This window comes from Centropristis striata, chromosome 1 (genome assembly GCF_030273125.1).
Source record: "Centropristis striata isolate RG_2023a ecotype Rhode Island chromosome 1, C.striata_1.0, whole genome shotgun sequence".
NCBI lineage: Eukaryota > Metazoa > Chordata > Actinopteri > Perciformes > Serranidae > Centropristis > Centropristis striata.
Window position 1 is genome coordinate 39,064,843 of NC_081517.1, and position 16,232 is coordinate 39,081,074.

Below are 16,232 nucleotides of genomic sequence, written 5' to 3' on the forward strand. Positions count from 1 at the left end.
AGAGTGGCCGCGCCTCAGGCCACGCAGAGATCACCTAAGCCAGCTATTCTCAACCTTGGGGTCGGGACCCCAATTGGGGTCGCGAGATGATTTCTGGGGGTCGCCAAATTATTTTGGAAGTCAGCTCTGTCTCCACTGTGTTAAAGTGTTCACGTGTTAATGTGTTTTAGTCTTTTTGGTCACTTAATGTCTTTTTTTGTGGTCAATTTGTGTATTTTTTGGTAATTTTGTGTCTTTTTTCGATCATTTTGTGTCTTTTTTTGGTCATTTTGTGTCTTTTTGGGTCATTTTGTGTCTTTTTGGGTCATTTTGTGTCTTTTTTGGTCATTTTGAGTCTTTTTTGATCATTTAGTGGTCAATTTGTGTCTTTTTTGGTCGTTTTGTTTCCTTTTTTTGGTGATCTGAACTGTGCGTGTGAGATTGTGTTCAGTGAGCGGGGGTCGCGGACAACATGCATGTTAAATTGGGGGTCGCGAATCAAAAAGGTTGAGAACTACTGACCTAAGCGACGGATTAAAGACGGGAGACGCAACTGTTGCAAAACAAAAGCAGCATGGCTAATTATGCTCAGCGTCTCCGCTGATCATAAACATAGTGATCGTGAATTAACCGGCATCGCTAACTGTGGTCAGAGTGTCCGATGCCTATTGTAAACAAACAGAGATAGCTAAGTTGGTATTGTTTGTTTGATGCTTGTTCTGTTTATTGTTGTTTAAAAAATAAATAAAAATAAGACAAAGCACTATAGAGATTTGCACCCATTGTTATTTAATCCTGGGGCTGTTTGTTGATGTATTTGTTGTTTACTTTAAATAATAAGGAAAATAAAAACATGTAATGAAAACTTATGTAGATGCTTGATTATTTTAGAGAGTAATGACAACATTTGCAAAAATAAAATAAAATTGAAAAGACAAAAAAATGCAGGATGCAATAGGACAGCTGATTAAAATCCTGCTGAATTCTTATGCATTAGTATTTCTTAAGCAGGCGAAGGCAATTTATTAGGTCCACTTGTATGACCTAATGTGATCCAATACAACATTTCCACCCATTAACTCTAAAATGGTAAACCCTTTACAATAATAATAATGATGTTCAGTTGGTACTGCCAGAGTTAATAATTTACCTATATCTTCATTATGTAAATAGTAGTTGCTGTAGTTTTGAACTGGGGTGCATTAGTACAGTATTAGGATTAGTACAAGACCACCACCACCGCCACTACACCTGGGACCTCAATAATACACTTTTAAGTAGAATTATTACCTTTCTGACAGTCAGCAAAGTTCTTAAAACAAGACCCAAACTCTCAATGGATAAAAACTTTTATCATAGAGGTGCCCCGTTATTATTATTTTATCATAGAGCACCCTTATAATCGTCGTTCCAGCTGAGTACTGGCAGAAGTCAAACATACTACAGATGCCTGTAGTTTCAGTAACTATGAGGAAGGAGCTCCACTTTCTTGTACTGTCATCTAGTGGTCAAACAGAGGAACTACGAAATATGATAAAGTAGGTCAACATCAAGTACCAGCCATAGGTACCAGCAGTGTGTTTTCAAGTTTTAGCTTTTCCAAATGATGTATACTTTACATTTTACACTAGGTATTTTTTTTTTCCACCAGTCAAAATTGTAATCGATTATACTGAGTATCAGGTTTACATAGATCTTTGTCAAAGTTATTGTTATCATCTGGCCTGAAAGCACATGGATACAATGGTTTCTCTTTGTGTGATTCATAATATTTTACTTTTAAGTATAGTATTATGTCCCTTTTCTTATTAATATCAGTATAACACTGCATCTTTTTGTAATTTAGTGTTACTTTGTCTCTTTTTTTGTTAGTATCACACTGTGTCTTTTTTTGTTCGTCTTTCTAGGAAAACCACTTCATATTTTGACTCTTCCCTCTTATGTGTTTATGTCCGGATGGGATGAATGATTGTTGTAAAACTTATGTTATAAAATCACACAATAACACAAAAAGCCAAATTGTAAGCCACTGTATTGATATCAGGGTAGTTGTGAGACCTGTTCAAGGTTTGACAATGTTAAAATCTTAATGTATTATTTTATTTTAAGTCACTACTTCTTAAACTGATATTATTTATTATCAGTTAAAAAAGTGTTGGCACTAAATGCTACCACTCTTCATCACAACAACAACTTATGATTATATTTTATAGAAGATGATCAAGCATTATAATACATTTTTGCTCCATTCTGTTATTTTTGTGTTTTTTACTCACCATGCTTGCGAATATGCTCCACCATCCTCCGCACCACCAGAGGCACACCGTCCTCCACCAGGCCCTTCTGCTGCAGCTCAAACAGGGACACTCCAAACAGCTGGGTGTGCTTGACTGTCACTGTCCTGGAGCGCAGCATGGGTATCTGGACCATCTTCTTCATGTCTTCTTTAACCTGCACAGCTGTCTTGTTGTGCTGCAGGGAGAAAAGCAGTGAGCAGCAGTCAGCTACTGACACTAGAGGGGGCACAGAGGGCAGCGCTGCAGCCAGCAGGGAGGCTCACTCCACTCCATAGACTGAAAGGTGTGTGTGGTGATGGTGATGGTGTCTCTGTGGAGTCCATACATGCACTGTCATACTGCCATGCACTGAGAGGACAGAGTGTGCTGAGAGGAAAGGGGCCGTGCATGTGTTGCTACGACAAATATCAGGTTACCACGCAACACCTTTGGCTAAAGGTATTGTCACAGTGACACACACACTCACCTGTACAAATAGGAACACATGCAGAAGTATATGTTCAGATGAGGTGATGGCCGGCAGTCTTAGCTATGAATATTCATTTAAATGCTGTGAGTGTGCTGAGAGCTGGAAGGATTCAAAGTAGAAATTCCTACATTTGGACATAAAAAATTGGCAGATTAAAAGTTTTTACTGGAAAATTTTCTAAGAAACCACTGTGTGCCTTTGAGGAGGCTATGAAATTGAATAGAAATTTCGGTAACGCTTTATATTAAGGTCTTTGTAATAACCATTAATTAACAAGTAATAAGGCCCTTGTAAGTCCTTACAAGATGCTTATTAACATTATTGTGTGTTTATAAGCTTATATAAGTGTTAATAATGGCATTACAAACACCCATGACCCACCCATTATGTCTTTGCCATGCCTTTATTAATCTTATTTTGTTTGCTTATTGATATTAAAATATACTTTATTGCTCATCTATTATAAGTTAACTATAAGTTAACTATGCTTTTTGCAACTACCGGATCTAAAGCGAGAACAATGCCTTATTACTTGTTAATTAATGGTTATTAAGGACCTTATTATAAAGCGTTACCGAAACTTCTTTTAATCAAGTGATGGGAATTTAGGTGGATCCATTGATAAAAAATGGGGTAAAATATTTATTACTATGTTTTTCACCTGGAACTGAGAGTTGTTTCGTTTTCATTAGCTTAAACAACCTTCATATCTCCTGAAAGATCAGGACCTCTTCCATAGAGTTTGCCATGTTGCACTGCCACCTTTCTACATTTTGCTCAGAACTGACAAACCTAATGCTGGCTTTAGAAAGGGCCTTTCACGCTTTCCCATTACCTGAAGGCCACCAAATGTCCTCTACACACTTGGAAAGGGAGGGCATTTAGCTTGTTCCAATTTGCAACCTCATCTGTAATCACAGCTATTTTTCTAGAGATGCTCTGCTGTCTCATTGCTCCTGTAACAATAACAAATAAAGTACTATGAACTTTAATGCCATTACATGTCCCATCTTGTGAAAAAAATGTGATTTCCATGTCTAGGTGCTATATAATTACTATGAAAGTATCAAAACACTCCACGAAGAGAAATGCACACAGCCCGTATTCAGACACTGCCTTTAAACAAGCCAGCATGACCTCTGTACGGTTGTGATGCCACAGCTACAGTAAACACTGTATTTTTGATAATGTGCGCGCATGCTGGTTGCAAAAAAAATGGACAGACAATAAGAACACTGATTGCGAAGAAAATTAGCGAGAAAAAGACTACTATCTTACTGGACTTTGTCAACAATGAATACCAAAATAAAAGTATGAACCTGATAATGAGCATAAAAGTAAACATATCTAAGAATTAAAAGAATATTGCATGTACAATATAATTATTCCTACTACCTGCACACATTACATTTTATGAGGTACTAAAAAATAATCTGCACAATAGCTTGGATCTATAGATGTCAGGTTAAATGTATTAAAAAAAAGCGTTAAAAGTACAATATTTTCCTCTTAGATTTAGTGGCAAAAAATCTCAAATTATCTCAAATTTTTACTTATTTTTAATTACTTTTCACCACTGCTGTGTTCCAATCAACAGTCTGAGCCTATTTACCTTGACTTACAAACCTTGTAAATCAGATTCTAAGCATGGATTTAGTGTGTTAATTCAACAGCTGTCAATTTTGTCTGATAACTTATCAAAACAAACAGTGCCACATGCTGTCTATATGAAACTGCACAACACACACTCTTATTGTCTTTCTCTGTGTGTAAACACTGAGTGCACACACAATATCTTAACAAGCCTGCATTACAGGTACGTTACTGATTACAGCACAGAGTTTTGTTTAATTAGTATGAGGAGCAAAAACACACAAACCAGACGCAGGATTCGGACACCGGGCGAGGAGGAAAAGACTTCCTGAACATTAGAGCAACGCAGTTTCACTCTTGTGTCCATAGCTACCACTACACCATGTGATTGGCTCCAGAGTTCACTGCTTCAAACGGGTGAACTGACCCACATGGTGACACGAGGGGCCCCGGCTATGATTCTGTCACAATGAGGTCCACAGTAAAAAATGTTGTGAAGGTAGAAGTGTATGAAGGACAAAAAGATTAAGTATAGTAGGAGTTATAAAGTAGAAAAAAAAAAAAAAATGTAGAAATAATATACAGTCATGGAAAAAATTATTAGACCATTGTTTTCTTCAATTTCTTTGTTCATTTCTTCTTCAGTTTCTTGATAATAACCAAAATCATTATCAAGAAAACCATGGAAAATGGCTTGATATTAGCTTTGAAATTAAACTCTTATGAGCTTTTTTGTTGTTGTTATCATTATATTTGTCCAAACAGATGTACCCAAGAAAGAAATTGAAGAAAACAAGGGTGGTCTAATATTTTTTTCCATGACTGTATACACATGGTCGCCCATAAAGTTGGAATAATTTAGTTTTCAGACACAATTCTCTGTTAATTGTGGTTTCATTTTCATTGTGATATGTTTTGAAGAGATTGATTGATAAAGTTTTGAGAAGATATATACTCATCTGTCAAGAATAATCACATTGTCACAATCATTTCATGGAAAGATATATATAAAAATATTTCATTCCAACTTTACATGCGTCCGTGCATATTTATAATTTTTGCATTTATACATGTATAAATGCAAAAAAAAAATGGAAATTCTATATTTATTTATCATTTCTTTAGGTATTTCTGTATTTATTTCCACATTTTGATTTATTTATTCATTTATACATTCCCACAAGTATTGTGGTATGTTATGTATTTATTCACTTATTTCTACTATGTCATTTTTCATCCTTCCTAGAAGTGGAGACACCGCTTAGCTTATTCCCAGCAGTATGTGGCCAGTTGTTTCAACAGAATGGGTAGGAGCATGTGCCACAGATCAGCTGATTAACAATCTACTCACAGATGGTGCTTAGATGGCTAAGGAGACGAGATCTTTTCCGTGGCAGATGCTCTGCCAGTGTTAATACGACATGCATCTAACAAGCGTGTGCAGACAGCGTGTTAATGGTGCTCAGTCATCCACTTCTTTCTGACAGGTGCATAAAAATATGCCATTTATATCCTCCTGATGAATGTGATATGGTAATTAAGTACACTCTGAAGTTTGATTCTGGCTGCTTCATGCTCGGATGGCGGCCTGAAGAGTAGCACCACTTAATGGGCTAAACTGCGTTGACGTACTGTATTTTAATAATGATAATAGACATGGAAAGGTTTTCAAGAGAGAGGGTGTTAGCAGTCAGTATAAATAAGAGGTTTGGATAAGGATGAATAAGCAAGTTTACACAGAGGCAACTTCCTCTGATATTTTATAACTGAATGATATTGAGCCTGACAGTGTGTACGCTGTCTGATATGTGTCAGTAGAGAAAATATATATAATGCAGAAAATGTTGCTTGGCATGATTTATAGATGGTGTTAGCTATTAATTATTTTTTTATAGTCAACAATTTATTAAAACTGAACAGTAATAATGGTTATTTAGCTTTTTATTTTATTCATATTTATTCTTTATTTCTTAGTTATCATTTATAGAATTGGCTGATAGAGTAATACATTGTATAATGTATAATAATGTATAACAATGTTAAATATTATTAAGTAGCTCTCTGGGTACATTTGCAGAGTGGTGAAAAATCAGTGCACAATCCACAAAAAAGGGGTCTATTTTCATTCCAGCTCAAAAAATGACCATATCGGCCACCATATCGCTTATCGATTAATTTTCCCCTTTCTAATATCAATATTGACTTGGGTCTCAAAGATCCCATATTGGTCGGACTCTGATAGAATCCTAAAATCTGTGTATCTACTTTTTAAAGTCTTTATGATGTAGACTGCTTTGACTTTAGGATAACACGGATCTAAGGATTTTAAAGACATTTTGCAAATCAATATATAATTTCAGATTAAAAGATTACACAGTTTATAGTCTACTCAACAAGTATTAGATTCCATTGTTGTTGATAATATTAATAATGTTTATAGGCCACAGCACAGTTTAAGGAGCAATGGGTGAACCAAACAGTATCCAGTATTACTACTACTACTCGTGCAGGTGTTGAAGAGTTAAGCTGGTCTGAGCTGGTCTGACTGTGACCAGATGCCCCTTAAATCTGTCTTTACTATCATGCACACACACACTTTAGTCTTCGTATTGAACTATGCACAGAACAGACTATTACCTATTGCCACAGGCAGTGGCGGTTCTACACAGGGGCCTACAGGGGCCACTGCCCCTGTGAAGAAGCCCTTGGCCCCTGCTGTGGCTCCTGTGTCAAATTAATATTTAAATGATCAATTTATAACGATGAACGACGGAACAATTCTTACCTATTTTTTGTTCAAACAATATCTCATTGTGCACAAAAGGAACTCTGAATGTGTGAATTAAAAGCTTGTGTATATATAGGGAAAAAAAGATAATTCTCACTATACTGCACTTTCAAAATAAAAAAAAAAGTAATTGTGCACAAAAATGAGAAATGTCATTGTCGTGCAAAAATAGTTATTGTTGGTAAGTCTCATTGTTTTAATCAGTGTATTTGTATCTTCCAAATATATTGAAATGAGATTTTGGTCTGGTCTAGAACCGCCATTGGCCTAACCTCACACTGGTTTCATCACTCGTCCATCACCATGAACCATATCTACCATTCAAAGAATCAAATAATTGCAAAGAAGATACTTTTTAATCGTTATGCTTCGACACTTTGTGGCAATGTTATCTGTTGCAAGCAAATACCTGGTTCTAACAGTTAAGGTCCATTCAGGTAAATAGCCAATAACACATCCCAAACCAAGAGGGCACCCATAGAGCACAGACCTCCAACAAGCTGTCTGGCATGAATTTCGCAGTCAGGGAGTCATTTGTCTGATTATTTCAACCGCACATGAATGCAGCACAAATGCCCTCACTCAAAATGTTTAATAATAACTTTTGTATCCACCCCGTGATCCAGATCCTCTCCAAAATGTAATGCTCAACCCTTTCACCAAGTTACATATAAAAATTGAACTAGTTTTTCAATAATCCTGAAGAAAGACAAACAAACAATAAAATGTAATAAATAAATAAAACACTCTTTTAGTGGGGAAAAGGTAACAAGACGAAAATGTCAACAACGTGTCAACATGTGATCACAGGAAGAAAAAAAAAGAATTATTGTTAAGAATGGAAAGAATATAAACCAGTGATCATCCACAACACAATTTAAGAAAACGTATAAAAATAGAAAAAGCTCTTGGGATAAGACAAGGCTAACTACAAGCCTAAATTATATAAAGTGTCTAAATGATCCTGGATGGATGGCACCATGATTTAACACAACAGATGGTACTTTTTCTTTAAAGTTAACGCAGCAACTTACATACTGCAAATATGTAAGTTGAGACCAGAAGAATTTAAATGGGAGGGGAACAGCTTGCAGACAGTAGAGTATATTTAATCTGTGTTCTCACCAAAGCTGAGCTGAAGTGTTGGACCACATATAAACCTTCCTAAACACATACTTGTGCTTTTTAGTCACGACTTCAGTGTGAAAGTAACTGTAAACTGAGCATATAAAAACATTACACTCCTCCCTCTCGACCCCCTCCTTTAAGGACTGTATATTAGGAATATAAAAGTGTTTACAGTCAATTTCAAAGGTTTTTGTGAAGTCGTCTCTCTGCTATAGAGCCCGTGTGAACCAAAACAGTCTAGAATCAAGGGAAAGACTTCATGTTGGCTCCCATTTGCATCTATTGTTTGCCAGGACAGTCTGCTGTCATTACCCTAATAATCCTCATCCTCCCCCCCTTCCTCCCCATCCTTAAAATATTTTCACACTCCAGCTTCCGACAGAGGGAAGGAAAACTATTGTTAAAGGCCCATAAAGAGTCTCGGGAAGCTAATGACTGTTGAAAGTCTCCTTTCTCCCCTTGAGAAGTGCTTCACACATTTCGAGTGTTAGGTCGGGTTACTTCTTTAAAACAATTTGTGCAGTTTAAGTGGATGAACAAATAATTTTTAAACACACTAACAGCTAACATGCAAGGCCATCTTACTGCCTTTTTTACTTCACTCATGAAGGAGGATAGCAAGCCCAAGCATGTGCCCCTCCACCCTCTCCCTCCCCCAGGTCTCTGCCTCTCTCCCTATGTGGGTGGCCATTGGAGCAACTGGGAGCACCACAAGTAGCAGAAGCAACAGCTGCAAAGAAGCTAGGAGTAGAGTGGAGACATACAGTTTTTAAAACAGACGCAAAAAGTAGGCTGTTGTAGAGGTTAAGCTCTTAAAAAACACTATTTCCATGTAAGGAAGTTTGTGGAAAGTGACCTCATTGAGGCACTGAATCATAGCTTGGAAAAAGTTACAGGTATGGACAGGAAATTTGGATTACTGTGTGTATTTATGCCTTTTTCTCTTGTACTGTTGTACAAGATTTAAAGTAGTGGCTTTCTGCCTCAAGACTCTTAGTAAAAGTATTCATCTTGATGCCAGCAGTTTAATTTAGGCAAAGGAAAAGCTTGTTTTACTGCAGGGAGAACAGATTTGTCCCTGCTTGACATTTTGAAAAGCCACTTGTGTCTCCGAGAACATTAAACTGCATCACAAAAGAGTGTGCAGACCGTCACTGAACAGCACTAACAGTCCTGTTATGCATTCTTCAGCCCCTTTAATCACAGGTTCAATGGGAAGTCTTTGTGCCAACTCATGCTCTGTAGTTTTTACTCACACAGATGGTCAGAGCTCCTGCCCCCATTCTTCCACACAAGAAACGCCTGCGGAGGCAAAGATGAGGAGAAAAACTGCTGCTGTCCTCCCTCCTCCTCTCCTCACTCTGTTCCAGGACACACTCTTGGACTTTCCCCAGTGGTGGGAAACTCTTTTACCTCAAAATGTGCCATCGAAATACTCCAAAAAACACAACACAGATACTCCACCGCAGGAGAGAGTTTAAAGAAGTGCTGTTAGAGCCGGCAGACTGCGTGCTGCCCAACATGAGCACAGATTAGTGCTTGTCTCTCTTTCTCTTCCTCCCTCTTTATTCTCCCCTCTCCTCCTGGGCTGAAATCTGAGCCGAGCTCTCCCATTGGCTGGAAGACTTAGTCATGTGATTAAGGGGTTAAAACCCAAAACTTTAAATCTGTGCCTGCAGGATTCATCTGCCTGCAAGTGTGGGAAGAAAAGAGGAGGGAACTTGGAGCCACAGAGAACCGGAAGAACGGCCCGAAGGGAGACAAAACCGAAGCAGCATGAAATCAAAAAAATAAAAAGACATTTCTTTTAATCTCTGTATATATATTTATTACTTTTCACTATACATTCACTACATTGCTGTTTACACTTACTACATTCATTGCAATTACTGTCCAATTTATATTATATATAATATATATATATATTTATAATTTATATATTTTTTAATTGATATATTTCCTTATTTTAGCTTGTGCTTCTTTAATTCCATTCACATTTTTATTTTTTGTGTGTGTGATCTTATCTTAAAGAATGAATAATTGCAGCAGTGTGCACCACAGATTTATAACTTGTAAAAATAATTTCAGTTTTTATTTTCTATTCCATATAATTAACACATTAAACATTAGTCCTTTTGCTTCATAATAATATACAATTATAATTAGATACTTTTTTAAATTAATCTTGTATAACAATCATAAAAATCAACATTAAAACATCTGATTCATAAGAAAACTCAGCAAGAATTGCATAGAAAAATTCAATATGAAATTCATAGTTTCAATCAGTTATATGCATTTCTAAATGCAGAAAAAAGTGGTAAAAGTGTGTCTTTATGTACTTTAAAATGTTTAGTGCAATACTTTCTTTAACCTGTTAACTGTGAAAATGTACAACATATTAAATATAGTGTTAAATAAAAGTTTAAAACCATTTTCTAACTGCAAGTGAAAACGCCTTATAGCTTAACAGCATCCACCAACATGCTTCAACAGACACTGATATCTAAAGGTGCACTATGCAGGATTTGTTGTTAACTGTTTGTGAACATTCACATTTCTCCCTCTTGCCCGAACAAACTTTGTCTGATGTTTTGCCTCGCTATATTACCACTTCTTTAGCGATGTGTCCACTATGTTTTATCCCAAAATGTCTCAAACACAGCAAAATGAAAATAAAAGACAACTGGGCAGATGGCAGCATTACTGCAGATACAAACAACAACCACACACTTCCAGTGGGCCATGACTAATGATTGAGAGGGATTAGTAGTTGATGTTTTTGAAGGAAAATCCTGCATAGAATATCCGATGAACATATAAAGCTAGAATTACTTTTAAAATTAGCAGTAAACACTATCAAAATCTTTATTTAACCCTCCTGTTATGTTGCGGGTCAAATTGACCTATTTTTAAAAAAAATGTTTACATTTTTTTTTATTTTTTTTTTTAAAACATTTTTTTTTTTTTTTTTTAATAAAAACAATTTTTTTTTTTTTTTTTAAATCAATGTCATGTAAAACCATTGTATTTTATATGTGGGTCTTTCCAATGTACATAAAAAAAAGTTTGGTAACGCTTTATATTAAGGTCCTTGTAATAACCATTAATTAACAAGTAATAAGTCCCTTGTAAGTCCTTACAAGATGCTTATTAACATTATTGTGTGTTTATAAGCTTATATAAGTGTTAATAATGGCATTACAAACACCCATGACCCACCCATTATGTCTTTGCCATGTCTTTATTAATCTTATTTTGTTTGCGTATTGATATTAAAATATACTTTATTGCTCATCTATTATAAGTTAACTATAAGTTAACTATGCTTTTTGCAACTACCAGATCTAAAGCGAGAACAATGCCTTATTACTTGTTAATTAATGGTTATTATAAGGACCTTATTATAAAGCGTTACCAAAAGTTTTAACATGCATTTTATTAATTAAATATAAACAATGTTTATTGGGATTTTTTTAGTTTCTGACACTTTTGGAAAATTAAACATGCCCCAGGTCAAATTGACCCACAAAAATTATTGCTGTGCCTGAGAAATGAACATAACAGGAGGGTTAAAGATCTGAGCTTTAGATGGGTAAGCCACTTTCATATATAAACTTCTTGATCTGGTCGTTGATCCAGTCACTGAAGGAGGAGACGCGGGTGAACACTGAGGGTTTCTTGTCTTTGATGCAGCCCTGAGGTCCGAAGCTAACGATGCCGTGCACCTCCCAGGTCTTGTTCACTCCACCTGTCGCGCAGGCAAAAGGACCTCCAGAGTCACCCTGCGGGAGAGCACAAAGAGTAAATCACCAAAGATTTAATGCACTGGTGAGAAGATGCATTTGGTAAATGTTCGATTTTGACAGCTGCTATAAATCATCTTGGCCCTGGAATTTGTAAAGGTCAATCTTTATAAAAAATGTGACAGTTTCCTTCAGTGAGGCAAATGTCAATGTTGTGTTTTCTAAAGCTCTATTGAAGTTTAAAAGCCTCCTGTACTGTTCTGAAGTGTTTTTATTTTTTATTTTTAAACACACTTTATTGTTTTTAAACACATTAACAATATAAAACACAGAAACAGAACCCCCCCCCCCCATCCCGACAGACAGCACATGCTATACAAAGTTAGGCAATAAATAAATAAATAAATAAATACAGTTCTAGTTTGTCTCCAGTCCGCAATAGGCACTCATGATCACCAGTCAGAAAACCGTCTACCCATCAACAGCAGATTTTCCAGATCTGCAGGTATATAATCAAGAAAGGGTGTCCAAACAATTAAGAACAGTTCGTCCTTGCCCTTTACAGCAGCTTGTAATCTTTCATGAGGAAGGATATCAAAGATCTCTGAAGTGCTTTTTATGTTTTATTTCTAATCTCGCCTCCCCCCTTCTTGCATATCCACTCATCATTGCAAACAAATAACGTTCCTCTGTTCTTCTTTCCAATTATGCCTGAGAACCGGGCAGCAACCGGGAACCAAGGCTGACTGATCACAAACAAAACAGTTTACAGGCTGTTACATAACAGACGACCCCATCGTGACAGGGCTTCCCGGGACACTTATATAATGTGTGAGAAAAGCTTGATGAGAATGTCGACAACCATCCTTGCTGAATAAAATCCAAATGTATTCATTGAAAAAGTTATTTTAATGTGGTTTCTCACCTGGCAGGCTGACTTGAGCTCGTCTGGAGACTCATAACCAGCACAGATCATGGAGGGTCTGAGGGTGTCCCACCAGTAAGCAGGCTTACTGCAGGTCGGGAAGTCAATAATAGGAAGTGCTGCCTGGTTCAGCTTCTCAGACACTTTGGGGAACAGATTACCTGAGAGGGGAATGAAAAGTACAAGTTCTTATTGCTGCAGAAGGTATAGACACAAAGATAGATACATTCATGGAGAAAATTATTAGACCACCCTTGTTTTCATCAATTTCTTGTTAATTTCAATGCCTGGTACAACTAAAGGTACATTTGTTTGGATAAATATAATAATATCCAAAATAGCTCATAAGAGTTTAATTTAAGAGCTGATATCTAGCCATTTTCCATGGCTTTCTTGTTAATTACTTTGGTTATTATCACGAAAACCATAAAAAATGGCTAGATATCAGCTCTTAAACATTAAAATGAACAAGGAATTGAGGAAAAAGGGTAGTCTAATATTTTTTTCCATGACTGTAGACCTTTAACTTGCTCACTTTAGTCTGTGTTTAACTGTTTTTTTTTCTTCTGTTTAACCCTCCTGTTATGTTGCGGGTCAAATTTAGAATTTATAAATTAAAGTAAAAAAATATTTTTAAAAAACAGTAAAGTAAGTGTAAAGTAAAGTATTTTGTTGGGATGATACTTGCTTTGCTTAATAACTGTAATAGAAATATGAATATGAATACATCACATAGACACTGTTCGGGTCAGTTTGCTAATTTGCTTATTTCTTATTTTGTTGTTTTGTTATGTGGTTAATTTCTAGTTCAAAAACAGTGCTTTACTTTCAATACAAATCCTGTTGATTTTAAGTCAGCCGGTCAATTTGACCTTGAACAGAAGAGGTAATTTATCAACATCACTCCGTAAAAAAGAAAAAAAATCGAAATGTAAAATAAAATTTCCCAAAATTCAAAATGTAAAATAAAATTCCAAAAAATTCAATGTCATGTAAAGCTATTGCATTTTATATGTAGGTTTTTCCAATGTACTTAAAAAAAATTAAAAGCACTTTTTATGAAAAACAGGTCAATTATCCTGATTGAACCATGATCTGAGAGGTAAAGAACACCACTGACTAAAAACTAATCGAAATGGTCCGTAATGGAGTTATTAATGAAATATAAACAATGTTTATTGGGATTGTTAGGTTTCTGACACTTTTTTGGATAATTAAACATGCTCTGGGCCAAATTGACCCAGCAACATTATTGCTGTTCCTGAGAAACAAACATTACAGAAGGGTGAACTACCTGAGAGCATTGCAAAACTAGAGTCAACTTCTTTGTATGCAGCGGCGGTTCTAGACCAATTTTACTGTGGGGGCCAAGGAGGGGCCAGTGTTTTATCAGAGGGGCATATTTAAAAACTGCAAAGATTATATTTAAGCATTCAAAACCTTTATTTTACCTTATTTAAAAATCTCATTTAAGTATATTTGGAAGATACAAATACATTGATTGAAACAATGAGACTTACCAACAAGAACAGTTATTTTTGTACGACGATGATATTTCTCATCTTTGTGCACAATTACTTTTTTTTTTTTTTTGAAAGTGCAGTACAGTGAGAATTATTATTGCTTTTATTTAACTACACAATGTACACATTTTGGGCTCCTTTTGTGTACAATGCGATATTGTTTGAAGAAAAAATAGGTAAGAATTGTTCCGTCATTCATCGTTATAAATTGATCATTTCATTATTAATTTGACACAGGGGCCACAGCAGGGGCCAAGGGCTTCTTCACAGGGGCAGTGGCCCCTGTAGGCCCCTGTGTAGGACCGCCACTGTTTGTATGTTGCACACATGCTGAACAAATAAAGCCAATCCTGACTCTGACTCGTACCTTTCTCGTCTCCCCAGCCGGTGACGAAGCAGGGCGTCCCAGCAGGCAACACAGCTCCAGGTTCAGGCAGACAGATGGGACTGATCTCCCTCGTCATGTTGACAGGCTCGGCCAGATGCACCAGGGCTATGTCGTTGGTGATGTCGGTGTTGTCCTGCTCGTAGACGAACCCCTCATGGCGGATAATGCCGTCCACCTTGAAGCATTCCTCTGCAGAGGGAACGTCCGCGGAGGAGTTCATGTGGTGCTTCCCCAGACACATGCGCCAGTAGGAGGGCTTGTTCAGTGGGCTGGACGGAAAAAAAATCGAAAAGTTAGAACTCTTTTTCACATTTCACTTGGCTATTGTGAAGAGTTGCTTTCAAGCCTGAAATACGAGATGTTTTTGGCCACTTTGTGAACACAACAATGGTATATCATCATCTTTTAAGTTGATTTAGGCAAATTGTTTGTTGTTTGAAGTTGCCTATTTTTTCACAAGGCCCATTAAAAAAACAGTCTACAGACAAGTCTTATGGTTGATGCAGAAGTAAGGCAACATCAACATTGTTTATTTATTTAATATTTGTGCAAGTTTACACATTTTCTTTTACTCTCAGAAGATGTTGATATATGCTGAAAAATTAAGAGCACTAAAACTCTTTTAAAACTTTTATTTTGATAACCTGGACATTTATTAAGTTGAAAATTTAAAAAAAAATAGTTCACTGCAGACAGAGTGCAGATCTACTTAAGTAAACAGAGAAAATGCAGACAATAACACTATTAATAAAAGTTAATTTAACTTCAGCAATTTTTAATGTTTATTAATTTGTCGTATTTTATCAAATGCAACGGAAAAAAACATTTTATCAGCAGTATATATTGGCCCGATATTGTTATCGGTTATTGAAAAGGAGAACATGAACATTTCCATTCATTTGGCGTTGAGTTTATGGCCTCCTTGTGAATGTTACTTCACTGTTCACTCTCTTTTAGCTCTGGTTTTGGTCTCTGACTCCAGAGGAAAATATCTGGTTTTGTAGCTGTAAATACTTAACTGTGTTCACCAGGTAGACGCTAACATTGCCTGTTTAACATTTCGTGCCAAGCAGGTTTTTGTGGGTCAAAGTTCAGAAAGTGTAAAGAACCTTTTTCTGAAAAGAGCTTAAATCTAAAGTGAACCAAAACAGCAAAATTGTGGGGTGGACAGCTAAAAACAATGAGCTGAAACTCACTATAAATCTCTACGTGTAAAAGTATTGATTATGGGTGCTACTGTTGGCTTTTAAACTGTCATGTCCTGAAGGTGTTTCTGTTGTCGTGACTTACAACATGAAACAGTGAGCCGCAGTTAGGACCCACTCTTCGTGAATCAGAGAACCTCCACAGCCGTGCATGTAAGGAATGGGAAGCATGGGTGACGCCTGTAGAAGAG

At 36.4% G+C, this 16,232-nt stretch overlaps 2 protein-coding genes across 2 annotated transcripts in view; both read right to left on the reverse strand.

Moving 5' to 3' along the window:
• Positions 1–9,743, reverse strand: part of fam13a (family with sequence similarity 13 member A) — a 67,406-nt gene extending 57,663 nt beyond the window's left edge. The window contains exons 1-2 of the mRNA XM_059342012.1: positions 9,511–9,743; positions 2,256–2,451 (exon numbers count right to left, since the gene is read on the reverse strand). Coding sequence (XP_059197995.1) covers positions 2,256–2,451; positions 9,511–9,537 — 223 coding nt within the window. The 5' untranslated portion in view covers positions 9,538–9,743. The remainder of the gene's footprint in view (positions 1–2,255; positions 2,452–9,510) is intronic.
• A 1,752-nt stretch (positions 9,744–11,495) lies between these two features.
• zgc:154142 (uncharacterized protein LOC555481 homolog) overlaps positions 11,496–16,232 on the reverse strand; it is a 36,935-nt gene continuing 32,198 nt past the window's right edge. The window contains exons 22-25 of the mRNA XM_059333836.1: positions 16,127–16,221; positions 14,816–15,105; positions 12,926–13,086; positions 11,496–12,039 (exon numbers count right to left, since the gene is read on the reverse strand). Of these exons, the coding sequence (XP_059189819.1) occupies positions 11,842–12,039; positions 12,926–13,086; positions 14,816–15,105; positions 16,127–16,221 (744 nt within the window). The 3' untranslated portion in view covers positions 11,496–11,841. The remainder of the gene's footprint in view (positions 12,040–12,925; positions 13,087–14,815; positions 15,106–16,126; positions 16,222–16,232) is intronic.